Genomic DNA, 26845 nt, shown 5'->3' with positions numbered 1-26845 from the left:
GGCTAGTTGCTTGACAAAACTGAAATAAAAACAGAACCTGAAAAAATCTTTCACAGTACTTGAAAATGAACGTTGAAATTTGATGAATTGTTCAAATTCTCCGAAACAACCCGTCCTTAGTGTGCCAAGACTTTGGGGTGATTTTGGGATTTTGATTTCTCCATAATTTTATTACAACAATGATTTATATTATATGACACCCTCCTGATAAAGCAGATGCTTTTGCTTAGGAGACGAGAACTGATATGTTACCACTTGTGTATATTATTGTGTAAATTTAATTATTTTCAAAGCGAAGTTTAATGTTCAAAGTGAATTTTAACCTTTCAGTAAAGTCATCATTTTTGTAGAGTTTGCAATGTTTTCTGTGTATTTTAAATGCGCTATATACATCTTATTTTTTGATCTTCCGTAACAACAATTACTGTTTTAGAAACTAGATAAAATTATCTTTCCTGTGTATGCATTTAAAATAAAATTACTATTTCTAAATAATTAAATTTTAATATCAAACGTGAAAAATGCTGTCGAAACGCTAACCATTTTTTACTTACATTTTTACTCCATCATAGAAAAATTGAGAGAAATCGTATTTCGAAAACACATTCGTTTTGTTTGGGGAATTTGTAAGAAAACTATACCTTCACTTTTATCTCGTTCAGATAATAAAAAATAAGAAATAGTTTTAATGTTTAACCGATTGTTGCTATAGCGGCGCGAAAAATTAATTATTCATTTTGGCTATTTTTAGGATTTTATTAATGGATTCCAGTATAAATATTTGAGGCAAACTGGAAAAAATTACCATTTCTCTTTCTAACGTAAAAAAAAGTATTTTTGCATGTTAGAAAAAAAGATACTTTTTATAAAATATGGACTCCCGGTAATATCAAACTAGCAGCCTCAAACACTGGAGGGTTACAGTGAATGTTTACAGAGCGAAGTTCAGTGAAAAGTTTAACATGCAGGTTCCTCAATATAAAATGAATAGTCATTATTCGTTTCCAATGTGAATTTCTAATCTATAATTAATTAGACAATATCATTATTTACCATTTTAAATGACAATAGAGAAGACAAAATACGAGATAGTATAATTTTCTGTGGTTTTTTCATTTTTTATCATGGATCCAAATTCCACATCTGCTGTGGATTTCTTAGTAGCACACCGCTCTGGTCTCGATTTTATTTATTTATTTCACTTAAAATGGATCCAATTCACGTGGTCTAATGTAAACATAGGTACATTTTAATTTACGCTTTTATTACATACACGATTTTTACATTTTAAATGGTTTTTAACCCTAAAAACTCTTACAGCTGGAAAACATAATATATATCAAGAATATTTTCGTATGTCTTCATTATATGTATATATTTTTAATAACACTAGAAAGAAGAAAAAAAACATTTATCTTAATACAAGTTGATATACTACGGAAACTATATAGGATAAATATATTTTTTATTAATAAAAACATTATCTGGTATAACTTTACAATTTACATAAATATAATTTTGCAAAAAACAAGTAAGTTATTACGAAAGTAGTGTCGTCCGGTGTAAGGCTATTGAAATTTCATCTATTACATTCCAAGGGTTAAATCGCCCATTGGTGAGCGATATCGCCCAGATTGGGAACCACTGGACTGAACGATCACACCAAGAATGCGATGGGTCGATCAATCGATAACTAATTAAACGCTCAGTAATAATAACATTATTAACCTAATTTTGGTAACCTTGATCATATGGTGAACTATACATATGGAATATTAAAAAAATGTGGTTTTGCATAAATTTATTAGTGCTATGCTGAGACAAACCAATGAATAAATTATATTTAATAAACCGAACGGTCTGAGATTGAATTGCCCTCTATGTCCCATAACCGCCGCTCTTTATCGACGTGGCTCCCATTTCAATGGCCACATTCACAGAAAATGGCAATGTTTATTATTATTATATCTATTATTGTCTTTGTTGGGGTGATTACGTTTTCATACTACGTATTATTTTATTCCACGCTGTTTATTACTTAAAGTATGCGCTCATACGCACGGAAAAATGAGTATTGCTATTAATTAATTAAGTATTAATTTAGTGAATCTCTTTAAATTATTGGCAATCCGGTTAAAAACGGGGTGCAGGCCTTTTTTAGTAAATTCGCAATAATATCGGAACGCGTGTGAACTGCGTTTGGTCTCGATAATACTATATAATGAGAATGAGGAAATGCGAAAATGTTAGGACGACAATTCATTGGTATTTTACTAAAAGTATCAGGAAACCTATCAATTCATTCGTTAAGGACCTGTAATCAGGTTTTTAACCGGATTACGAATAATTTGAAGAGATTTTTGTTATTTGTTTTTGGGGTGTTATGCCGTGTTGCGCTAACTCCTTCTTCACATCTTCGGATCTACCGGATCTGCCCTGATGATGGACACTGCAACGCTGTCCGAAACGTCGGCTAAAGAAGGAGTTAGCGCAACACGGCATAACACCCCAAAAACAAACAACAAAAATGCTTTTGGCCGTGAGAATCTAAAAACTTAATTTGAAGAGATGCTTAATAAATTATTAATATTTATTTATAAGTAATATATCTGATTTTTATTTTTTATAAATAGTTCTTCTCCGTGCGGGCTTTTACCAACATGTGTTACAAATATATAATAATTTTATGAAATATTACAAAGAAGTAAAATTCGTTAAAGAAATTATAAAATAGAACATGTGCAAAAGAATAATAAAAGCAAACATTGATATTTATTTCTTTATGAGGTATGTTATAATAGCCCTATTGTAACTCAATTCGTTGCAGTTGAACACGTATCCTATTTCTGAGAAAGTATTGCCAAGTGCATTCAATCTAGGTACAAGCGAGCGATGCGACGTTTACACGTTTTTAGGTTTAGAGAATTACGTCTAGCGACGGTGAACACGAAAATAATATTCTCGGTCAATGATAATAAAGTGCATAATTTCTATATATATATATATTTTTTTATGTTCTTTATTCAGTAAAGTTTATACATTACAGTAAACGGGTAAATTTTTGGCCACCACACTAGGCACATGCCCGTGTTGTAGTGGTCAATTTTATGTTAAGTATAATAATACAAATAAAAAATAAGTTGAATGAAAACAAAATAATATAAAAATAAAATAAAATAATTTATACATCTAAAACAAGTATGAAGTATAAAGGAATTAAAAATAATGCAAAATATCTACATAAGTTTAAGATATATGAATATAAAAAATAGGTGTGGAAAACAGAAAAATTAAAAATAATATAAAAAGTATATCAAAGAAAATACGTAATGTAACTTCATTTTAGTCTTCTGCTAAGAGTTGTTAATTTTACGTGTGATAGCTGTTACGCCTTTCGAGAGCATTTGCAAACGTTCTATTTATAGAAATCTATTGATACCTATTGAAAAGGTAGGTTTTAATTGGGATGTTTGCGTTTCCGATGCCATTCTAAAAAATGTTAATTTTTATTACCTTCCTAATGAAAAGTACCCTACCAAGTTTCCTCATTACTCATTACTTTACTCGTTAGCTCATACTTGGTAAACTACTAATTTCAGTCATCTGTGATGTCAAATATCCCGGAATAATTTAAATTTGGTACTGATTGTGGAATACCAAGCCATAAGGTAGGTTCCAAGATTATTCTATTTTATTAATAATAATTCTGTATTTCTTTTAGTGCATTACAGCAAATATTATAATACCGCCAACTTTTGACGTTTCCCATACATTCTGATGGCAACATGCTACACTAGCACCTCCTAGTGGCGTGAGTTCCCCCTTTTCTTACATATATTTTAATGGATTTTATGTGAAATATATTCTTATAATCTTTAAAAAATTAGAGAAGTCAAATTGACCGGTCGGTGGCTGAGTTGACATCGCATTGTGTGTTCAATTCCTCGGCTGGCTATGTCCTCCCATCACAACACAAGCAACATTTTCCGCTTACTTTGGTGGTAGTAGAAGATTTTCAAATATTGTAAGGTTTATTCTCGGGAATGTTTACTTTCTTTGAAAAAAAAAATTACACACGACCTACTGCTTTTTTGATCATACATAAAACATATTAAAGCGGCTATTGCTCTGTCTTTGATTAGATCGATAATAAAATAATAATAATTATGTAAAATCTACAAAAAACTTCTGTATGCATATATTTAATAAATAGGTTTGCTAGGATTTAAAGAAATCATAATATATTTCACAAACTAACCGGTTAAGATTTTATGACATCCTGAAAAACTACTTGTAATGTTTTTGTTGTTTGTAATTATTACATCCGTAAAGTGCACACACAGATTATACTTTTTGGGACATTTTCGCATATCAATATTGAACAAAATACAAATACACCCACCAACCGCCACTGAGTACCTAATAAATTCAATTTGCCGCCATTGAAAGGAATCTCAACTTCAACATGCTACACTAGCGCCTCTAGCGGCCAGAGTTGTCGATATTGCCAATATTTTACTGGACTTATTATTGACGATGACGTCCATCACCAGACCTGATGATGGACGCTGTAATGCTGTCCGAAACGTTAGGTAAATAAACTGGTCTTTCGATTGCTAATGTTAATCCTTGCCGATTTTTCAATATGGACATATTATGGGTATCACAAAGATCGAAGACTTGCAAATTACCTAGGTCTAGTAAATCATCTCGTGCGACCTCGGAATTATTTCACACATGCACACACACTACTTTATGTTGTGAAAAGTTTTCTTTGAAGTTAAATACCCGGATTAATGAATTGATAGGTTCCCATCTCTTGTGACGAGAAGCGTCCGAAGCCTTGAAACCTTGTTTATCATCAGTGGCGGTTTTCTCTAAAGTGCGTTTGTGCGGCGAACCCCCATTAAAAATATGAGAAAATAAAACATCCTTGTTTTATAATAATATAAGCACATTATAGATAGCACGCTATTAAAATTTTGCCTTCAAAACCCGCGCCACCGAAAAATACGATGCCTATTCCAAATTTGTGCGAGTTAAAATCCGCGCCAAACTCTCCATACAAAATAATCTTAGCCGGTACAGACCCTATGACGGTGATGTATACAAAATTTGGTCTTTCTTTGCAAAAATAAGACAAATTGTGTGCGCCGAACACGCGTTGTGATATCACGTGACCTCCGAACATTGACGAATGTAACCGAAGAAACCCGAGAACTTCGCGGCCGACGTTTAACCTTTGAACCATAGGGATGCAAGTTAAGTGTTATTTTTTTATGTTATATTATGGTATTTAACTTTGTAGTCATTTTTGTACATATTTTTGTTTTCTTGTTTCTGCATTTCTCCAAACGTTTGCTTATGGCATTTGTAAATCTACTACCTATTTTTAAATTTATTTCGTGCCACCTTTATTTGTTTTTTTGATGTTTTAAAATATCTATTATATATTCTACGAAATTATTCTTCTCTAAAAAACAATAATAATTAGCAACGTACCTACATTGAGTGCTATAAAAACATTAAACAATTTAATTCCTATAAAACTTTTCTCATTATCTAATAATTGTGTCTAGGTAAAGTGATTTAAAAACAATAATAAGTAGGTACCCCTCCCACTAACTTTATTTAAGTTGTGTGACTGCTGCCGTATTCGACTATTTGACGTAGGACAACAGTAAGTAAATTTTAATTAGATATGTTTATCTTCTCTTGAATTTCTGAACCCCCTGTTAAAAAAACCACGAACCGCCACTGTTTATCATAATCAAGTATATTTGCTCTGCTTCATATCTTACGACTTGATACGTGACGCCTTTCTTTCCTGCCAAATGAGGTGAAATTTTCCTTATTGTTGATTTTTTATAGTATATTTTTAATTTGATAGTATGTTTCTATTTTTTATAGTATATTTTTAATTTGATAGTATGTTTTTATTATTTATAGTATATTTTTTCTCATTAGCTCCACCCAGGGCTTTTCCTCGTGGCCGATGTCATCTTTGGGGATGCTGTGTTTTTATTTATTTATAATTACTTTATATTATCCATACTACTAAATTTAAATCATATATCCTCAGCACGGGAGATCGTAGTGCAGTGGTTTTTCATCGTTTCTAATGACTTTAATATCCCTTTTAAAAGGTGTGTTGAATTGTCGATGTGTTGATTTATCATGGAACCATACGTAGCATTACATCTTCTATATCGACAGCGCACACAAACTCCAGTTAGGTATTGTTCGCAATCTTTCTTACCATCGATCGTTGGTTTTATATCAGATAATGATATTATTTAGGTTGGGTCGTTGGGAGATTCGATCGAGTAAAATTGTTTGTTCAATGATACACTTCTAAACTCATTACATCTTCTATATCGACAGCGCACACAAACTCCAGTTAGGTATTGTTCGCAATCTTTCTTACCATCAGATCGTTGAGTTTTATATCAGATAATTATATTAAAGTAGGTTAGGTCGTTGGGAGATTCGATCGAGTAAAATTTTTTGTTCAATGATAAATCACTTCTAAACTAAATATTAAGATTGGAACCCAAGTACTCTAGTATAAATACTGATGGTTGGTTGTTATCTAGACTATAATAATAATAATTTAGTGTTATTTCACTTGATCTGTGAACCTGTTACAATAACATGACATTATTTAAAAATCTATTTAAAAGTATTCTTCTCGCTTAAAATTATTCCGACAGTTGTTTGCATACTGTAGATTTAATAATCTACCTTTACAGCTAAGTTGTCAAAGAAACCAAATAATATATATATAGATTAAAAACTTATAATATGGAAAATCTAATGTAAATCTTATTTTGTATGTATTTACCTTGTTTCTTTGATAAAATATATGAATAAATAAAATGTGGATTTAAAATTTTATTTATTCACATATCTCGCAGAATATAAAGCATATTTTATCACATAATAATCGACCTCACAAGGACTAAGCTTGTCAATGTTTAAGTACATAGAGTATGTATGTATGTTAATGTAGCAAAGGTTGATAGTAGGAAATTGTGCATTATAATAATTAATATATTGGTACTGATTGGTACCAAGACATATTCAATACAATGAGAGCAAAACAAATAACATAATAACAAAAGTCAAATGACAAGAAAACAAGAGGCAGAACTAGTCTAATAAGTGTAGAGTTAATTTCTCTCGAACTTGTTTGTCACGGTGGATATTTCCAATCAGTGGGAATTAACTGTACTGTTCCTGGAATAGGTTTATTGTTCGTATCGTGTATCTAACGATGTTGTTTCGCCAGTATAATATTTGTTTACCGTTGGCGTCATTGCATAAGCTGGCTGCATCATCTCGACCCGTTTCGCTGCTTGACAGAAACGGTGACCTGAATAACACTATTAATAAGTCGGTCGCAAACTAATAATGCGTGTATTATTGGAGCGTAAACGCTCTAACGCTGGATGATTCGTGCCCCGTCATTATGCACGGCTGTTATTTTAGCCACCCCATTCTGCTACTGTCAAAAATTTGGCATCGGCCGGAAGGTCACTGTAACTCCCGAATATATCACCAGTAGAAGTATAAATCGTGTGAAAACAAACCATTTTTTAAATTTCATCAAACTTTATCACGTCGTCGAGCTGTCCGCCAAGTAGAGTAATCCAATGCTGATACAAATTCAGCAGAACACAAGTCAAGAAAAATATGTTTTATACATAGACATATGAATATTAGTAGACCTGCCCTAAGTGATTAAAAGCGTATTATCCCCACTCCCCATACCGGTTCCATTGGAGCCGGCTGGGCTCGCGTATGGCTCAAGTGAAATTTGAAAACGTGACGTCATCATTCTTGTGCGAATTATGGTCGAGGCATCATCGGTTCATTTTACGAAATAACACGGCAAAATGTTGACTTGTGATATGAAAACTTGTAAAAATAGATGTGAAAAAGAGAATAAACCCAATTGTCGTATTACATTCCATAAGTAAGTATTATTTTACTTTATTTTAAGCTTATTCACACCGTATTATATGGATCAGTTTTAGAAACATATACTATCACATCACAATGTAGCGATTCTCAAGTGTGCTCATCGTTGTTTACAGGGGTAAGTAAATTATGAAACATTTGTAAAAGTGTCTTAACTAAATACTCTGAAACTAACTACGACTCTGCAAACAGAAGAAATTTACTTTGCCGAATTTGGACTTCGCAAATTAGTTCATAACGTGGCGAGTAATTTGCGCTCCCATGTAAAAATGTCTATTCATTCAAAAGCAGATTTTACTTTTAAGAACTAAATGGTGATATTATAATGCGAGATGCCTATTTACTGTCAGATTGATTTATTGACGAATCACGGTCAGCTTAACCCCCTTCGTTCTTCAACAGTTGATTTTACCCCTCGCCATTATCTTCTCGTCTATTAATTCCTATGTCTGTGGTTTTATAGGAAAAAAATCACTTTGTAAATTCTTCTTGAGTGGGCAATCGTTGACCACACGTTCGGTGATCTGCACCGCACCACATTCACACATCGCCGACTCTTTAATTAATAATGAATCCAATAATTTATTGAAATATTTACTGTCGTCTCAATTGCTTTGGTATTTGGACACAACGTTGCATTCGAGTACACGTCTGTATTTATATTCCTGTATCATATAGATTTCACCTGCGACAGGCAAAACGTGTTTTTTTTTAAACAGCGCCATCTGTTGGACAAACATGTTTTTTTTTAAACAGCGCAATCGGACGTAAAAGTAACACGGCCTATTATTTTTTTATGTCTGCACAGACAGACTAAGCCACAGCAGCGGGAGGTTCTGCGATTCTTTGTGCTCACAAAACTCGAAAAGTAGTCGACCGATATCGCTGAAAATTTGAAAGTTTGTTTTATTAGGGGCAGGAGCGTTTAGAGAGTGGGTTGAATGATAGAAGAAGTCGGGGACCACTAGTATATTATATATAAATAAGTTTATGTGATACTAAAGTCACATGATACGACAGAGTATCACGTCCCATAGTAGGTTAGCTATATTCAAGGGATTTTCACCCTGCGAACTGCAGCCGAACTACAACTTTACTGAAATAGCATATAACAATTAACGAAATTATTTTCTGTCTCTAAGTTCAATGAGTCTTTTTATAATAATAATAATAATAATAAGTGTTTTATTATCTTATTTTTGTAATAAATAGATATAATGATATGTGTACCTGTTTCCTTTGTACCTTTATCAGGGTAATATATTATCAAGGAACAATAAACTATAAATACAGAGGATCTCCCAGTATTGTACAATAATAATAATTCATTGTTTTACCCCATAAATTAATACATTGCTACAGTTGTATCACTAAGGATGGGTTGTTTCGGAGAATTTGAACAATTCATCAAATTTCAACGTTCGTTTCCGGGTTCTGTGAAAGTCCTATTCAAGTTCTGTTATTATATCATCATGGGCTAGGTGCTTGACAAAACTGAAATTAAAACAGAACTTTAAAAAATCTTTCACAGAACTTGAAAATGAACGTTGAAATTTGATGAATTGTTCAAATTCTCCGAAACAACTCGTCCTTAGTATAAACACTTTATCGCTCTTTGAATGATTCTCTTGCACAATAATCGATGTTGTTTGTAGAAATTTATAGTTCAATTCACAAATGAACCTATCCATCTTATTCTACTTATATTGCATCGGTAAGCAAGGTTCGAGCTTACGGCAGTTGGTACAACGGCATGCAAGACGGATAGGTTATTCTATGCTTATATTAGATAGTGCAAACTATCGCAGTAATGCTCGCCGCAATGGTAGAACGGACATCATTTTATTAGGAGTTTTTTTCCTTAGGTTTATTCGTGTCGAGGAAATTATTAGGTGATAATCATCAGATCCAAAAATAGAGTGTATCTACCGTGTAACTGATTATGTAGTTTACACTGTTCATTAGTCGGACGTGTTGTTGTCATCTGCTCACATGGTAACATCTGATATCGCGCTTATTTTCCTGATCGCACCACTGTGAAACGAATCGTGTAATTTTCAGGTAACTTCACCCATCTAAATGAATCGTTTGTCTTTATCGTCAAGCGTGATATTCGCTTAGCTGCCGTGTGTTATTGTGCTCCGTGCACACCTCTGTATTGATAGTGTATTGTCCCAACATCGGCAGTATGATAAGGTCGGTAAAACTACTTCTGAAAGTGGCTAAATGCCTTTATGTATCAGGTATCTTATTGGCATCAAGAGATATCTCAGAACTTATGACTGATCATTTCTACCGGTAAAATATGACCCGATGAGGATTCCGTTCATCAGTTATAATATAGGTTTTTCAAAAAGTTTAATTAAATTTTCAGTTTGTATTTGTTGTATGCATTTATTTAACACATAGAGGGCTTCAAGATTACAGATAATAGTGAAACATAAGAAGAAATAAAATTATAATAGATAAAAAATACAACAAACAAAAATAAAAATACATTGATCACATAGATTTACAAAAGGTTTAACCACAAAATGATTTTGTGGTTTTTGAATTCGCGATTTTCTTCCGTTCTAAATGTAATATTTATTTTCCATATTAGAAATTGAGGACGGGGCAAACACAAGTTTAGCGAATCATAAGAGTAGAGATAGAGATATAATAAATTCTATTCCCGCCGTGTTTCATTGCGTGGGAGGTTGACTCAACATTCACGTTCAAAATACCTTTGTGAACCTCGGAAATATCAGATCTGTCCGTGAGTTATTAGGCCAAGCAAGATCCAGTATTAGCGTCGTAGTCAGTGGCTACAATCCACTCTCCACAAAGCAGTCGCGTGTGGACAGATCTCTAGAGCGGAGGTTCTGCCGTGTAGTAAGTGTAAGTGTATAGCGAACAGTGCTCAGGCTTGCGGCGCGTGCACATGTTGTGACTACCAGTTAGGCAGTCACATTCGAGAATCGCGAATTAACACCTGCCGGAGGTAAACACGAACCGCCGCGCTCCGGTTCTCCGCTGGCCACTGACCACTGACCACCGACAGTTCCAGCGCCTCTGCCTCCACTCCTCTCCGGACGGATTGTCTGACTAATGTCTGCCAAACAAAGCATCATCCCCGGGACCGCGGTGACAGCGCTCACTGCCCGCTACAGTGCAGTACCACGGTATCCACAGTACGCTCGTGTGAGGTGACAGAATCAATCCGTCTTGAAACCATTCAACTTGAGTGGAGTGAATAATTCAGAAACCGTCGGAAGTGTAAATACGGGCGGGCGCCTTGTGTGTTATTCATCGCCTGCATCGGCCTTCCATCGAGTAGTCTAGTTCCGTACGTGCCGTATACGGTTCTGCTGCTCCCCTCACAACTCGGAATAATTATCTTTGGTCGCTGTTCCGAAGTTGCCGGTGCATTGTTGTGTTAAACGCAGTTCGGCGGCGCTGCACTCAATAACTCAGTTGTTAATCCCTCGCTATAGGGGTGGTTGTTTTCGCAATCATCGCCCAGTACAGTGCTGATGTGGGGTGCTCGTCAACTCCGATAGCCATGGTGATGACGAGGCAGAAGACTGACAAGCCAGCAGCTCTCACGAGGCTGTGTCGCCGCATCAAAAGAGCAATATGTGAGTGAGTCTTTAGGATTCCAGCAACCTAAATACTGCCAATATGGGATTGTTAGATCCGCTGCTTTCAATTTAAGACGGAGAAAAGATGTTAACATCGTGTGTGCCCACTGCTTCAATTGCATATGTCAAAAGTTCGAAGAATTTTCCGACCGCGAATCGTGCTTCATGTGAATTGCACCTATATTACATTACGTATTGCTTTATATCTTCGTTCGATCTATTGTGAATTCAATATTCAAAACTAGATCCTTGCAAGGTCTACCTTCTCATATTTTTGTAATAATTTGAATGCTGAATCATTAACCAGGTAAATGCGTAATAATGTGTTTGGTGACGCACGCGTTGCGAGTTCATTTTAATACACAGACTCATCTGATCTGAACACCAGCGATTCATAAAACTTGTTTATTGATGGATAAATTCCCTACCATGCGCACATGTGCACCACGCCGTACTTATGTACTCTACGTATGTACGTACCTATGTACTCTATATATTATGTATAATCTGTATTCACTTATCGATTTAACAACAAAGCGGTGTCAAATTTATCTCTTATTTGTTGTCAAAGCGATCAAGATCAGAACTGATGTTCGATGGACGGCGATGGTGATAAAATGTATGATAAAGATTTGATTATATCGGAGAGGTGTCTTCGTTAAAGTCTAGTCTAGGAAACCATTGCCCCGCGAAGAGAGGACAGTGGACAAACATGTTATTATCATTGTACCCTCGTGTGAAGCTAGCTTATTCTTGTTAAGCCGTGTGTGTCTATTGCTAATATTGACTATTGACTCCTCGTGTGATCGTGATCTAGTTACGGGCCTATCACCCATAGGGGTACTCTGCATACTTCCATGGTTAGATTTCCAATTAACTTCTTGTCCATAATGTTAAGTCAACCCGGTTTTTCCAAGTACGTGAACCTTGACTGTTCTGAAGGCAATTTCATTATTTTTCTGGCATTCCGCTCATTTGCCATACAAATTAAACCTTTTCCGCAGGGATTGGCTTGTACCCTGAACTTATCTGTTTCCAATTTGCCAGAATTTTATATTTTAATTTAACTCTCCGCAACTATTCACTTCTCTGGATTCTAGGTTATACAACCATATAGTTCTTTATGACGTTCCGAAATCAAGTGGGAATCTGTTATTTATTGACCTTGAGGTTATTGTTATGGAGTTCATTTGACAAAGTCGCTTCGGCGAGTTTACTTCAGCGGGTATATCTACCAGCTACCTAAGCAAGCAAGGCAAGTTGCCTCCTACCTTCGGTAAACATAATTCGAGTATGTGCAATAGGTTCGCGGTCGTAGCCAACCTTCCATAAGCCAGTATTCATGACGTGCAAATCCAGGTAAGCCAAGCTTGTTGACGTGAATTACTTGCGGCCACTTTTAGTTCTTCGTAGAAGAACGGTCCGAGAAGAAAGACAGCACTAAATACCGACTACCGACCGCTCTATAAATGGCGCCCAATGACTTCCTAGTGCGAGTGGTGAACACTGGACTACCTTCATGTGTAAACACATACATTCTGTGTTTACACGTTCACAGCCGATCCGATGCTCTTGTATATATATCAATGTAACAACACGTGTTCATCATATCACGCTGCCCCATACACTAATTAGTCTATTTGTAGTGGCACTTTCAGATTTACATTTAGGTTTTAAAAAGAATGTAATAAGCGATTGTACTATTTTCACAGTGCTGCTTGGCTTCCGTTCAACAACTGCTGATTTCTCTCTGTGAAAATTATCTATAAAATTTCCAAACAATAATTTGCCTGCAATTGAAATAATTCTCATTCGTTTAATATTTGTATTATGATTACCTCGCATTTCTAAGATATTTGTTGACATTTTTCAGAGTCTTATCTCATGTGACGAAACGTGGTGGACTCGCATGATTTATTCTTGTGTTTTTACCTCGTAAATTTTTACTGTTTTATTTTCGTCCGGTTCCAAAATGTATCCATCGACACAGATTGCTAAAGAAAAGCAAACGGTTGTACATGTAACATTGTAGTTGTACTCTGACGGAAGATGCCAGATGGACTATTCTCACGCGAGCTTCGGTTGAACAAAGGTTAACTAAGAATGAAAGTGACTCGCTGTATGGATTTTGAGGTAAACTTGGTTCCATTTCTCGGTATTTAAATTTCCAGGAGAATCGAAATACGAGTACTTCGAAGGGAAAAATTCCCAAAACTTCGGCACAAATGGTTGGCCTGTGACACAGCTTTTCATGCCATTTTCATTAAAATAATGATTTTGACCTTACAAAGTGTTATTATTGAAACAGCTTTTCATTTACACCTTTAATTTGGCCTCGCAATAAAAGTATAGCGTTGTTTGTTTAACGCACTGTTTGAACTTTGCGCAGAGTTTTATGAAGAGCAGATATTTTAGAATTATTATCCCCCCGAGTTCTAAGTTCCGAATTATTTCTTGATGAACAGTTGGAAACTACTCGTATAACATTATGGGCTTCTTGTCATATTTTCGACAGTTCATTTAACATTTTTAAAGCGCCTTATGGTGTGTTTTCTCGCGAAAGAATTAAAGCTGCAAGATGAAAATAGTTGCATTAACCTGGAAATATACCTTGAATAGAGTCAGGTAGATACAACTTTACACATTAACCTTCCCGTACCGGAGGGGGGTAATACATTTCCCCCAAACGAGAGTTTTGTGCGATGTCTTTTTTTTTACATAACATACTACAGGGTTTTCCAATAAGAGGTGTTATTTTGATATTCAATCGTAAAAGATCAATGGTTTCGTTGCTTGTGTGGCACGTAGCGCCGTCTTGTTGAAAGTAAACGTTGTCCAGATCAATACCATCCAATTCCGGCCATAAAAAATCATTAATCATCTCTCGATAGCGCAATCCATTCACCGTAACTGTTGCTCCAGCCTCATTTTCGAAAAAGTAAGGTCCAATGACTCCGCCGGACCATAAACCGCACCAAACAGTCACACGTTGAGGATAGAGAGGCTTTTCAACAATAACTCTTGGGTTTTCCGAGCCCCAGATGCGACAATTTTGCTTGTTGACGAACCCACCGAGGTGGAAATGCGCCTCATTACTCAAGATGATTTGCATTTGATTCACTCAAGTGAACTTTAATAATTTCAATGCGTTGTAGAAGCGTGTATCGTTTAATTTTTATTAATGGCGTAGTTTTTGTTTGTCAAATGTCAAAAAATGACAGCTTCAAAAGTAACATCTACCGAAATAGCGGGTTATTCAAAATAACACCTCTTATTGGAAAACCCTGCATATAATTTAGTTAACCCAGAAATACTATTCGGTAATCGATCTGTGTTTAAAAAACAAATATCCCCTCAATATGTTTTAAGATATGAAATAATATCTATCCAATTCCGACGAAATTTCTCCCCCCCGGATGGGGATGGGAATCTTTCAAAAATCAACCCGTAAAAAATAATGTTTTTTTTAACTATACATATAATTTAAGTAACCCAGAAATACTATTCGGTAATCGATCTGTGTTTAAAAAATAAATATCCCCTCAATATGTTTTAAGATATGAAATAATATCTATCCAATTCCGACGAAATTTCTCCCCCCGGATGGGGATGGGGATCTTTCAAAAATAAACCCGTAAAAAATAATGTTTTTTTTTAACTATAACAGTTACATCTATTTTTATTAATAGATGTATTTAATTTTTTTTTGTTTGACTGAGGATTGAACCTTCCTCCCCAGCGACTGGAGTCAACCGCGCTAACCGAGACAAATCCAGATTGGGTAGGACCGACATTTATTTCGTATATTAACGTTGTAATATCATCCAATTTCAGAGAAATGCGTATATGTCCGCTTGTGTATGCGTGATTGCCACCAAACGTTGATAGAATTCATTGTCATCGACAACGAGCCAATCTGCCGAGTTTCAGCTTGATCGGATGTCGGGAAGTGGGTTAGTTTCCACTTACAAGTTTTGCATTCATTCACGAAAACAAAATCGGTATTCGAATATATGATATATTCGAATATGTAAAAAAATTGTTTTTCGGACACCAATATTATTTTTGTTTTCGTACCTGATTATTGAATAATAAATAAGTAATAAAAAATGTTAATGAAGATTAGAACCTTCAACTTACCGTACCGTATTGATTGAACACATAATGGCGCGAATACATTTGCGAGCCGAAACGCGAAACTCATATATACGCAGAAGTATGTATATTAGTTAATGGCGTGCTTGCCGCCTGCTGATCGCTGCTTGCTGCCTGCTGCATTGTTGTGGACTTGTCAACGACAATACAATTCGCTACTTATTGCTCGCGATACATTATTTGTGACTTTAATAGGAGAGCAGAGCCTTGCAAAACTATAGTAAAATGAATGTTAACTTTTTATTATTATTCCAAGACAATTAAACCTGACATAATATTGATCTATTTTACGGAAATTTCGTATTTTTTCGGTGACCCAAATAATGATGACATTTATTACATATATTATTTTGGAATAATTAATAACTCACGCACGACTTAGTCGATATTTTTACGATATTTTTTTACTTGTAAGTTTTCGGTCCGGATATTTTTGACAACTGAAGTATATATTGTGAGGATGTTGGAAATAGGCCAGGAGAAGTAGAGGAAGGTTGAGAAGAACCTGACTATTCATATCTGGTCACTAACGATTTTTAAATTTCACTTATGAGCTTGACGTAACATGATTGGGTACTGTGAAAAAGGCCCAAAATATTGGTTCATGTTAGTTGAATCGGGTGAATAAAATATATTTGTGGTGGTTTTTAGTAAATGAGATTTATTATTGCTGGGCTTCCTTCCCTCACCCCTCATCCTCCGTCACCCTCCCTCACGATTCATCAGGACAGAATGCCAAACTGATTTTACTATTCATTTGTGACAAATACTCAACTACAATTACAATAATAATTCACATACTGCCCAGTTCTAATTTTAGTTTAATAACTGTAGTGTTTATTTAATTTTGTAAGTTTATGATCTCAATATAATATTGAGTTTACATGTATTTACTATAATTGTGAGGCTGCACAACTCGACCCAGGAATTCACTAGTGAGATGAGCGGCTTATGTTTTTATTGTAATATACCATTTTAAAATAAATAAAATAATTATAATAATAATGTAAGCTTATTAAATTTTTCTTCATGAATAATTTATGTTCTTTATAAAGTTCGGTCAAATTTTGATTTTTTAAATGTGAAACCGCACAATGTTTGCACTAGAGCCAATGAGACTATGGCATCCCCAATCGGGGTGTGTTGTGAGGCTGAAGGCAGTGGGGAGGGATAGGGGATGGGGAAGAGGAAGGTGGGGAAGTACCTGGCTATTCAGATCTGGTCACCAAACACGGCCAAAGCCATTTCAAGTAATGTTTCAACCCTGAATGGTTGTTTTACACCAGGGTGATACTGAGAGTATCTTACACTTTATATTAGTATACTATTTTAAATTAGTAATTTGTGAAATAACACAAATGAACCAACAACAAAAGATCACAACAAGTGCGCAACACCAGATTGGGTTCTTCTTTAATGTATCAGCCGGTGAACACCAGAACATCCTTTGGACAAGGAGTTTTTCTTATAAAGCTCCGTTGCTTTATAATATGCTCAAATATTACATACTAGCTAAGAGTGGTGATTTTGGATTACCCATATCGTAGCTCCTGTCATGAATCACCTTAGAAATCTCATATTCAATGTGATCCATCTGTGTATGTATTATGTACTTTACTTATTTGATTAAATATTGTAAAGCTGCTCGACACAGGAATTCTCACAAAGATTAGTAAAATGCACCTTTTATGACTGTACTGATATTTGAAGATCCACTTGCTGTGAATATCTGTCTTGGGAGTTGATAGAGCTGTGTAATGTTTGCAGGTAAAGATGGCGGCGAGACGGAGGTGGTGACAGTGGTGGCGACGCCCGGCCAGGGCCCCGACAAACCTCAGGAAGTGAGCTACACGGCCGAGAAGGTTATCGGTAATGGCAGCTTCGGCGTGGTCTACCAGGCTAACCTGTGCGACACGGGCGAAGTCATCGCCATCAAGCGTGTGCTGCAGGACAAGAGATTTAAGGTACACACACTCGCACTCACCTGTTTCTGCTATGTATTTAAATTCATTGATCATTATATTATAGGTACAGCATCTCATCTAATAAATAGGTCTCGCTCTCAAACTAATAGTTGTTTCACCAAAGTACATATTTCTACTAAAAATGTGCTAAAATTACTTCATTACCGAGGTTGGTACTTATGAATGATTTTATCAAGGTCATTTTATCAAATCATTCTCTTCCACTTTAAAATACTAATCCCCTTACTTATAAACGCAAAAAATATTATGCGTCGCGTTAGGTTAGAACAGTGAAAACCTTATTACCATGACATTTGTTTGGTTAAAATGGTTTTAAACCGGCTTTACGACACCAACGTTGAACGGGCGTTTAATAATCTAATTAGTAAGACGGTATAGGATTAAGATCTCCAAAAAGGGTTTGTTCAGAACAACACTCAGTTGGTGTCGGTAATAACTATGCATATTATTATAAAAAGCATTATTATCATATTATTTGATTCTCGACCTATTTTAGCTTTCGGTCGAATTGAGATCAGCTTACAAGCATTACAAAATAAGTGTTGTGCTTGACGGTTGTTATTGCCCAATTTGATCAAAATTTGAAACATACTCATAATTAACATTTAACGGTGACCGCCGTTCAAATTGACTTCAAAAACAAACTTCCAAGAAACTTGGCTGGCAGATACTCTAGTGACTAGCTGCTAACCCTGTACAAATCTCAAGTACGTACAATAATTGAATTTGCGAGCCAACTCCGGGCGGGAGCCCCAAAATATCTGATAAACCTACTTGATTCTGTGCACAGGAGGGCGGTTCGTCTAATTGATAATCCATTGTTAACATATCGATTGCCATCTCTAATGCCTGGACGCATTGTAGGCTTTCTGAGTCTGTTCTTACAGGTATTTCACAATTCACAGTTCACAATTGATGGTGGCTTCATGAGAACTGTTTCTTCGACTCGTTTTTGTGCAAGTCGGTTGGCATGTGGAGCGAGCTACTGCCATCTGTTTTTCCTCCTTCATATGGTCTGGGCATCTTCAAGACCCGCATTAATAAAGCCCTACCTTAACCCGCCTCATAACACTACCCCTCTTTACACTGTGCAGACAGGGGCACTCTTGAGGTGTAATATAAAAATTCGAAATATTGCTGATTTGATGGTCATTAAATTTGATGGAGTTTGAAACACTCCACTTAATCGTTAAAAGTGCTCAGTTTAATTCATCCATGTGCTAAAAATTAATGTTAAATGATCCATTTGAAATTTTATCAGTTTATAGACGAATGGTACAAAGTTTCGGGTACCCACATAGGCATGGCCAATTTAATCCTCTGCGTGCAAAGTTCTCCATCATTGTACAAGCAAGATTTTCAGCTTTTATGATGGAAATGGGAGAATTCAAATATCGTCATGTTATACACCGTGACCGGCCGAAGTTTGCTTCGTTCAGTTTCGGCCAATAAATGAGGTTCGACTGCAGTTTCAGTTTTGGCCAAAAAATAGTTGTAACTCCGGCTCAGCCGAAACCTGCGTTCGTGATGTGTCAGATCACATTTGTAATCTTAAAATATGTATATTTTTTTCAGTCTATCTTTTAAATAATGATAATTAGGTATTGTATTGCTATGGTGTAACATAAAGATTACCAAAGACTAGACTGATTTGTTTACTATAGTTAGTAGTTTTAAGTTTGAAAATCTGTTGTACTGCGTATACGCACAAGCTGAGCCACGAATTATGGGAAAGGAACGGAGCCTTGTGGTTCAGCTCCGCAATTCCACTCACATGTTTAACCCACCCTTACATAACAAATTGATGTCTTTATTTCATTGTGCATTTTATTTAACACTGACTTTAATGAAATATTATAAGTTTAACACATTGACTGCCACGCCAATTTTCAGAATTCCAGTCTAAAAAGCCAATATAAATATTCTTTTACTACTTGATTTTGAATAAATTTTTTATAATTATATTTTCTGTTCATTTATTAATGAATTTTCTGTTCTGTAAACCAGTATTGATTTTTTATTCTCTTCCCAGAAGCCATCTGTCCATATTGATATACATACTATGAATTTTATCATATTTTAGCAAATATGGCAAGTAAACACACAACGAGTCATCTCGTAGTCAGAGCGTCCTAGCAAAGAATGCAATCTACTAGTTATCTCGTAGTTGACAGTCAACGTGTTAAAAATAAAAATGCCTAATTTCGAGGTATGGAGTGTTTTTTTAACTTATTTAAATGTTTCAGTTTCGGCTAAAACTAGAACAGAAGCCGAAATTCGGTTTCGTCTGAAATCTAATTTCAATCATTCTGTATTTGTTCGTAACCCTCGAATGTTCGTCTTTCTTTTGCATTTGATTTTTCAAAACTGATTTTTGCATCAGAAGATACTCAAAATTTTTAGAAGAACGATTATATCACTGCCACTTTCATATTATTCAGTATCACAGTTCTATGTTATTATTTTTATTAATTCTGATGTAAAGCTTTTCATGATACAGAGTATTAAATTATTGATTGATTAAACGACAGTAATATTAAGTTGCGTGCTGTAATAACCTGCAAATCAAGCATTTTCACAAATTGTCGTTTCCATTTTATCTTCCGTGGTGTGATTTTATGGTTTCAACCACATCCTGAAATTGAAAAGTTTAGAAACAAATTAATAAAGTTTATTGATTTGTCTTTTCATAAAATAATATAGTAGTTTTGATTATCATTATTGTGTTAACAGACAGTAATTATTATTCCCTGGTGTTTTATTAATATCCAACATTAACATTGATTAGTTTATAAATAGCTGGAAAAATATTCAATATCAACGTAATCTTAAAGGTGGCATACAACTGTAACTTAATTATATCTCTTACAAGAGAGAAGCCATTTTTGTAAGGTAAAAATGGTGTCTTATTTTAGATCTTATAGACAAAACAATTTTTAGTGAAATGCAAACCAATTTAGAATAATAATATTGTAATAATATAAGTAATAGTGTTTGGAATGACGAGAGGGGCTAATATAGATTTATTTATTTCCAGAATCGTGAACTACAGATAATGCGCAGACTGGAACACTGTAACATAGTGAAATTGAAATATTTCTATTATTGCAGTGGTGAAACGGTATGTGCTAAACACAAGTTCTTTCCTACCAACCCATAAATATCCCAAATTATCTTTCATTTATTGAACTATTTTAATATCATAATTTTGTTCAACCTTACTTTACTTAACCTTTATTATAATTTTTTTTTATTTGCCCAATTATAATTTGTGTATTATTTTCCCATATAATATGCAAATATTGGGGTACATACTTGCCGTTTCCATTATTGTTAAAAATGAATCCAATTATTTGAGATAACCTAGTTGTGGATATGTTGATTTTGATACACACAATGACTAGACCTGAATGTAGCCCATGGTAAAGCAGAGTACTAGCTCCTGTCTACTAGTCTGTCTGCCTGCCTGCCTGTTAGCCTGTTAGTTAACCTGTCAGCATGTCTGCGGAGAATAGACGTCTCTAATGTGTTGTTGTGTTGGTTGTGGGTGGAGAAGAGAGCCGTCCCGATGGATATGACTGTGTTCATGGGAGCCATACAGGTAGTCCCTCAATCAATCAATCACCTTCTGTGTCTCTCCAACCAAATCTTCCATCTACAAGTAGATCTTCCTCCACACACCGGGCAGACTCTGCATCTTTCTTACTTGTCCTTGCCTTGATTCATGTAAATGCCCGTTTGTTTACCTGTAATGTCCGTTCAGACTGACTGTCCTACATGTCTCACTTGGCTGGCAGCCAGTTTCTAAAAGATATACACACTAAGATTAGCTAAAGTTCCAATAGACAATAGACATCAGTTTCATGATTTACCATCATCAGAAGTACGCTTGAATAACACAACACCTAGTTCTCCATTGTTGATCAGTTGAATAGTTGTTCTTAACTGAAAATCTAATAATAGCTTCATTTGTGTACACATCCACTGTATCTGTAGTAGATGGCATCACGGTGTTGTGTTCCCCCGTCCCACTTAAGGAGTCAGAGTCGGAGTCCTGACATATGGCTCCTGTGTAAAACATTAATTGAAAGTGTTATATGTATATAACTCACTATCATTGTGTTCTTGTTTTCATTTCAAATGTTCATTTTAAAATGCCGGGGTTTTCTGATATCCGTCATAAGAAATCTCTCGCAGATGAGTTAACTGAATTTTGTCTTCTCTCAGTTGATCTATACTGATTACATTGAAATTATTGTTTATCCTTTTCTATGGTTTGTTGAATTTTAAAATATTGATAGTTAACAGCCAAAATGTATTAGCCAACACTTCAAATGTGTATTTTTTGTTGCTACCAATGTTTATGTTCCATCTAAGCAAGTACCTAAGGCACTGTACATAGCTTTTTCCTCATTGTAAAATCCATAAAATATTGGTTAAGTTGGGTGTTAACCATTAACAAGTCGCCCACACACAGGATAGATACTGATGGTTTGTTTTATACATTTTTCTAACTAAGCTTTTGATGTTTTCCTGATTCCAGAAAGATGAAGTGTTCCTCAACTTGGTCCTGGAGTATATGCCGGAGACAGTGTATAGATTCGCCAGATTTTACTCTAAGAATAGGCTTAACATGCCACTTGGCTTTATAAAGGTTTGTACAATATCATTATAATGAAATTCCACCACCAATTAATTGTCAGTCAGTCAGTTGAAAATAGAAATATCTACTTGAGCGATTTTTGGCATATTATGGCAAAAACGTTTGAGCGATCGCTCGTCATAATGTGCCACATTTATAGAACCTAAAAATATGAGATGAACAGTGAAATCTAGGTGGATTAACCTCGGTAAACAGTTGGATATGTTTCCATATTAATATTTTGAGGAATGATATCAATGAAATAATATGGTAAATGTATATATACAACCAATTGCTCGAGTGGATATACAATCATATGGTAAATGTATATGTATACAACCGATCGCTCAAGTGGATATACAATAATATGGTAAATGTGTATATATATACAACCAATCGCTCAAGTGTATATAGAATAATATGGTAAATGTATAAATATACAACCAATTGCTCGAGTGGATACACAATAAAGTTTTAGTAATACCAAACATTGTTTGTATCCATAACTAAAAAAATAACAGCAGAATTTGTAGTGATTTATAGGAGATTTACATTATTTTCCTGATTATGTACTTTTATCTCTATAATAATAATATCTTTATTTAGGAAAGTTTACACATTACAACTATACGTAAATTGATTTGTAACTTTTATATTTAAGGTTATAAAATTAACAGAAAAATACAAACATAATATTGTGAAGGTAAAAAGAAAATAAAAGTACAGTTGAGGTTTCTCAAATACCGCCTCACTAGGCTAGCCTGTGTTGAGGCAGAATTTTTCGTGTTAGTTCCTAATACCTTTGAACATACCTATACTTGTATTAAGATAACAAAATAATAATAATAAATAATAAAAATTAGTAACAATCGTCATCAATTAGGTTATTCCTTACATTTGCAATAATATTATCCAATCTCAAAGGTTTATACATTCTGCTATGTAAATATGTAATTCTGATGTCTGATGTTGTTTTTGTTATCTTTGTTCAGAAATCATAGTTCATGTTGTACTGATAGTTGCTATGCACCGTTGTGTAATATTTGGTTCAGTTTGGTGGATAATTAGACATGAATGATTTTCATTTTTAAAGTAATATTCTCCCAATCACCTGCTGGACTTTCATACAGATGGCTATGGCTATACATTCAATGTTTGGATCTATTGCACCGTTGTGTAATATTTGGTTCAGTTTGGTGGATAATTAGACATGAATGACTTTCATTTTTAAAGTAATATTCTGTGGCTATGGCTGTACATTCAATGTTTGGCTATAAATAGATGCAGTACATGCTGTAGTATTTATTTATTATTTAGATTGTCTAAAAATAGAAGGAAATATCTAATTGATTTTATGGAGCTTACATTATAATATAAATTCACAGTAGTTTACATTCAACAAGTGGCTACATACAACTCAACTACGCCTTTGTGTCGACATTATTTTGCAATTGATAAAATGAAACGAACAATATGGGGTTCATTTCTTTACTGTTTATTTTGAGCTTATAATGGATATAACACTGTGAGCTAAAAACTGTCGAATTTACCTGAAAACTTCAGACAACTTTCATAATGCTCAAAATTTCAAATTGCTCTCTGTTGAAGTATAGTTTTGATGATTTTGTGATTTTCAGTTAAATTGCAGCTCTCTTAAATAACTTCCACAAAGTAACAAGTCATTTTTGATTGATTCAAATTGGTGTAGAATTTCGCATCTAAAATATAAGAATATAAGAATGTTTCTTAAGGAGAAGTATCATGTAGTATAATTCATGTGTTTTTGGTTTGAAAATTTGATGGCTTTAAAATTGAACCCATTTTCCATTATGGTTCTATTGATATCGATATTGATAATATTTTACTGTAAAATATTTGAGATGCTTTAATTAAATAGTTCGAGTAGAACATATCTCCTATTTACGAACCCATTTTCCGTTTTGGTTCTATTGATATCCATATAGAAATAATATTTGATTGTAAAATATTTAAAGATTTGTACCTGAACTTGGCTAAATAAAATACATTTTTTGGCCATGTTGTTTCCTTGCAGTAATAATATTGAATGTTTTCTTTATTATTCATATTTATCTATAGCCAATTTAAAGCTCAATTGGATTCTTATTGGGAGAGAAGGAAGGATTAACTTATTTTAAAATTTAAGACAACTCAGTTTTAAAGAAAAATAAATAAATACATTTTTAGAAAAATAATAAAACAAGCCTCCAAGCGGCAAGAGAAAGAAATGAACAAACATACTATGGGAGAGAAAGAAATTAACACAAAAAAGAAATAAATGCAGTTAACAAAGAAAAAGTTAATTAACAAAAAAACCTAAAATTTACTGTTAAACTAAGCCTGTCCACCCACGGGGCGGTAAGCAATTGACATAAACCGAATGCTGCAAGATCCTGCATAGAAAAATAAGTTGGCTGTCGTAAGGTAACGGTCTGCAGCTCAGTTTAGTGTGTAATTTTTTGCACAGGGTCTTGCTCGACCCGTAGCACGACGGGCTTATTTTTATTTTATTTATTTATTTATTTACGCCCTAATGGGCTTTTACAAAAGTAGTTAACAAGTAATACAGTTGTGTTACATAGTTTACAATAAATTATGATTTTTGATTAAATTAAGGTAAATTCAAATTAATACTGTGGATTACGGAAAGCTAAATATGTATTAAGGAACATATACATATAAAAACAAAAGTGTATTCACTACGGAGTTGTGAATTCATACATCTCAGTAAAATGATTAAAAAGATTTCGTTTTATAACTAATACGGAATCTTTAAGCATGTCTACAATATTCCCAAATTTATTGCCAAAATGATGTAGTCTATTTATAGGTGTATGACCTTCATAGTTGGTTTTAAAATTGTCACAGAAAAATTTAGCACTTTGCCTCGTATTTCTAGTCGGTACGTAAAATTTTATTTTGGCGAGAATTTCAGGGTTGTCAATGGAATTAGTAATAATTTTATTTAAAAGTACAAGGTCAGAGATAATCCGCCTATCTGATAGCGTTATTAAGTTAAGTTGTTTCATCAAAAGAACATAGTTAATATTTTGAATTGGAATATTCAGTTTAAAGTTAATAAATCTTAGAAATTTGTGCTATACCCTTTCAATATTGTCAGAATGCGTTTTATACAATGGGGACCAAATAGGTATATATATGATATATATGGCCTGTTCATTAAATAATAATAATTAATTCAGTTATTTTGATATTATGTGTTTTTTTTTTAACAAAGTTAGATCTATAATACATACTACGAATACAATAGGCCTCTTGCATCCCATTTTTTTATTTTATTTTCCGGTTTAGGCAAATATTCTAAGACATTCTGTATTTTTTTTTTTTTTTTAATCGTATTTTTGAAACCATGGCGATTTTTTGAAAATTTTAATCCGAAAAATCGGACCATTTTTTCATAAACCGGAAAGACGGAACATAATTTATGGGTGCGAAAACAAAATAATTACATAGCCCAAAAACATTTAAAAAAAAAACGACGCATTTCACACGAATGGCAGAGGAGAATAACGAGGCATACCAAAAATATTACATCTCATAAATATTTTTTTCCTTGAACCTTCTTATTGATCATTAATCCTTATTAATTTATTTAAAGTTTTATTCCAGCAGTACTGGGAGGATATTGCAATCTCAGTCTGCCATATTAAATGAGATGACATATAATATAAATATACTTATACACAATATTATAGGATTGATGAATATATACGATTATAATGTTCAGTCACTTAATCCAAATATTTTACAATAAAACCTAATGTACATAAAATTAAATGAATTAAAGGGGAAGGTTTATCAACAATATGAAATATATAAACAAGTATAAAGAAGGTTCTCATAAAATATATTTAGTTGGTCGAAGTACCTATATATTCTATATGTACCAAGGTTGGTTTTTGTTTTTGCAATGAGACTATTTTTAACAGCTGCACATTCTAGTTATATAACATATAACTTGATATTGTACCTCTTGTTTGATACTATCCAAATGTTGCGATTTAAATTATTCTTGTACTCATAAACTCATAATAATATATTATTAAATTTGATTTTGTTAAAATCAGGACCATCACCATTATACTTCTAAGACAGCCGCCACGGAAGGATAATCTGTACGATTTTCACATCATAACATCTGTCACTTCTGAATAATATCTGTCATGTCAAAACGAAGTACTTCCAATTCTAACGCTGCGTTTTGTTACTGTTTTGTTATTTAATTAAACATGGATTCGTGTAGTAACCGTAGGATCCGAGATCGTAAAAATAATTATAAATATTGTATGGTTCCTTTGTGCCCAAATACTTCGGCGACTACTAAGGAAAAAAGATTTTTCGTTGTACCGCGAATTTCAGCAATTAGAAAACAATGGTGTATTGCAATTCATAGGTCCAGTCAATTGGGTGAACTGTCA

At 34.1% G+C, this 26845-nt stretch overlaps 1 protein-coding gene across 5 annotated transcripts in view; it reads left to right on the top strand.

Moving 5' to 3' along the window:
- The window catches only part of LOC149415214 (glycogen synthase kinase-3 beta-like), a 102535-nt gene that overhangs the window by 59758 nt on the left and 15932 nt on the right, over positions 1-26845 (top strand). For 4 of the 5 annotated variants that reach the window (XM_089642355.1, XM_089642354.1, XM_089642353.1 and 1 more), the window contains 3 exons: positions 17529-17725; positions 20784-20867; positions 22290-22400. In XM_089642355.1, the coding sequence (XP_089498481.1) occupies positions 17529-17725; positions 20784-20867; positions 22290-22400 (392 nt within the window). Of the gene's footprint in view, positions 1-10820; positions 11604-17528; positions 17726-20783; positions 20868-22289; positions 22401-26845 lie in introns of those variants that run through there. The other variant, XM_089642357.1, reaches the window with a different exon arrangement.

This window comes from Hesperophylax consimilis, chromosome 18 (assembly GCF_061612785.1).
Source record: "Hesperophylax consimilis isolate HC1 chromosome 18, BYU_Hcon_1.0, whole genome shotgun sequence".
NCBI lineage: Eukaryota > Metazoa > Arthropoda > Insecta > Trichoptera > Limnephilidae > Hesperophylax > Hesperophylax consimilis.
This window is presented reverse-complemented; position numbering and strand designations above follow the sequence as displayed.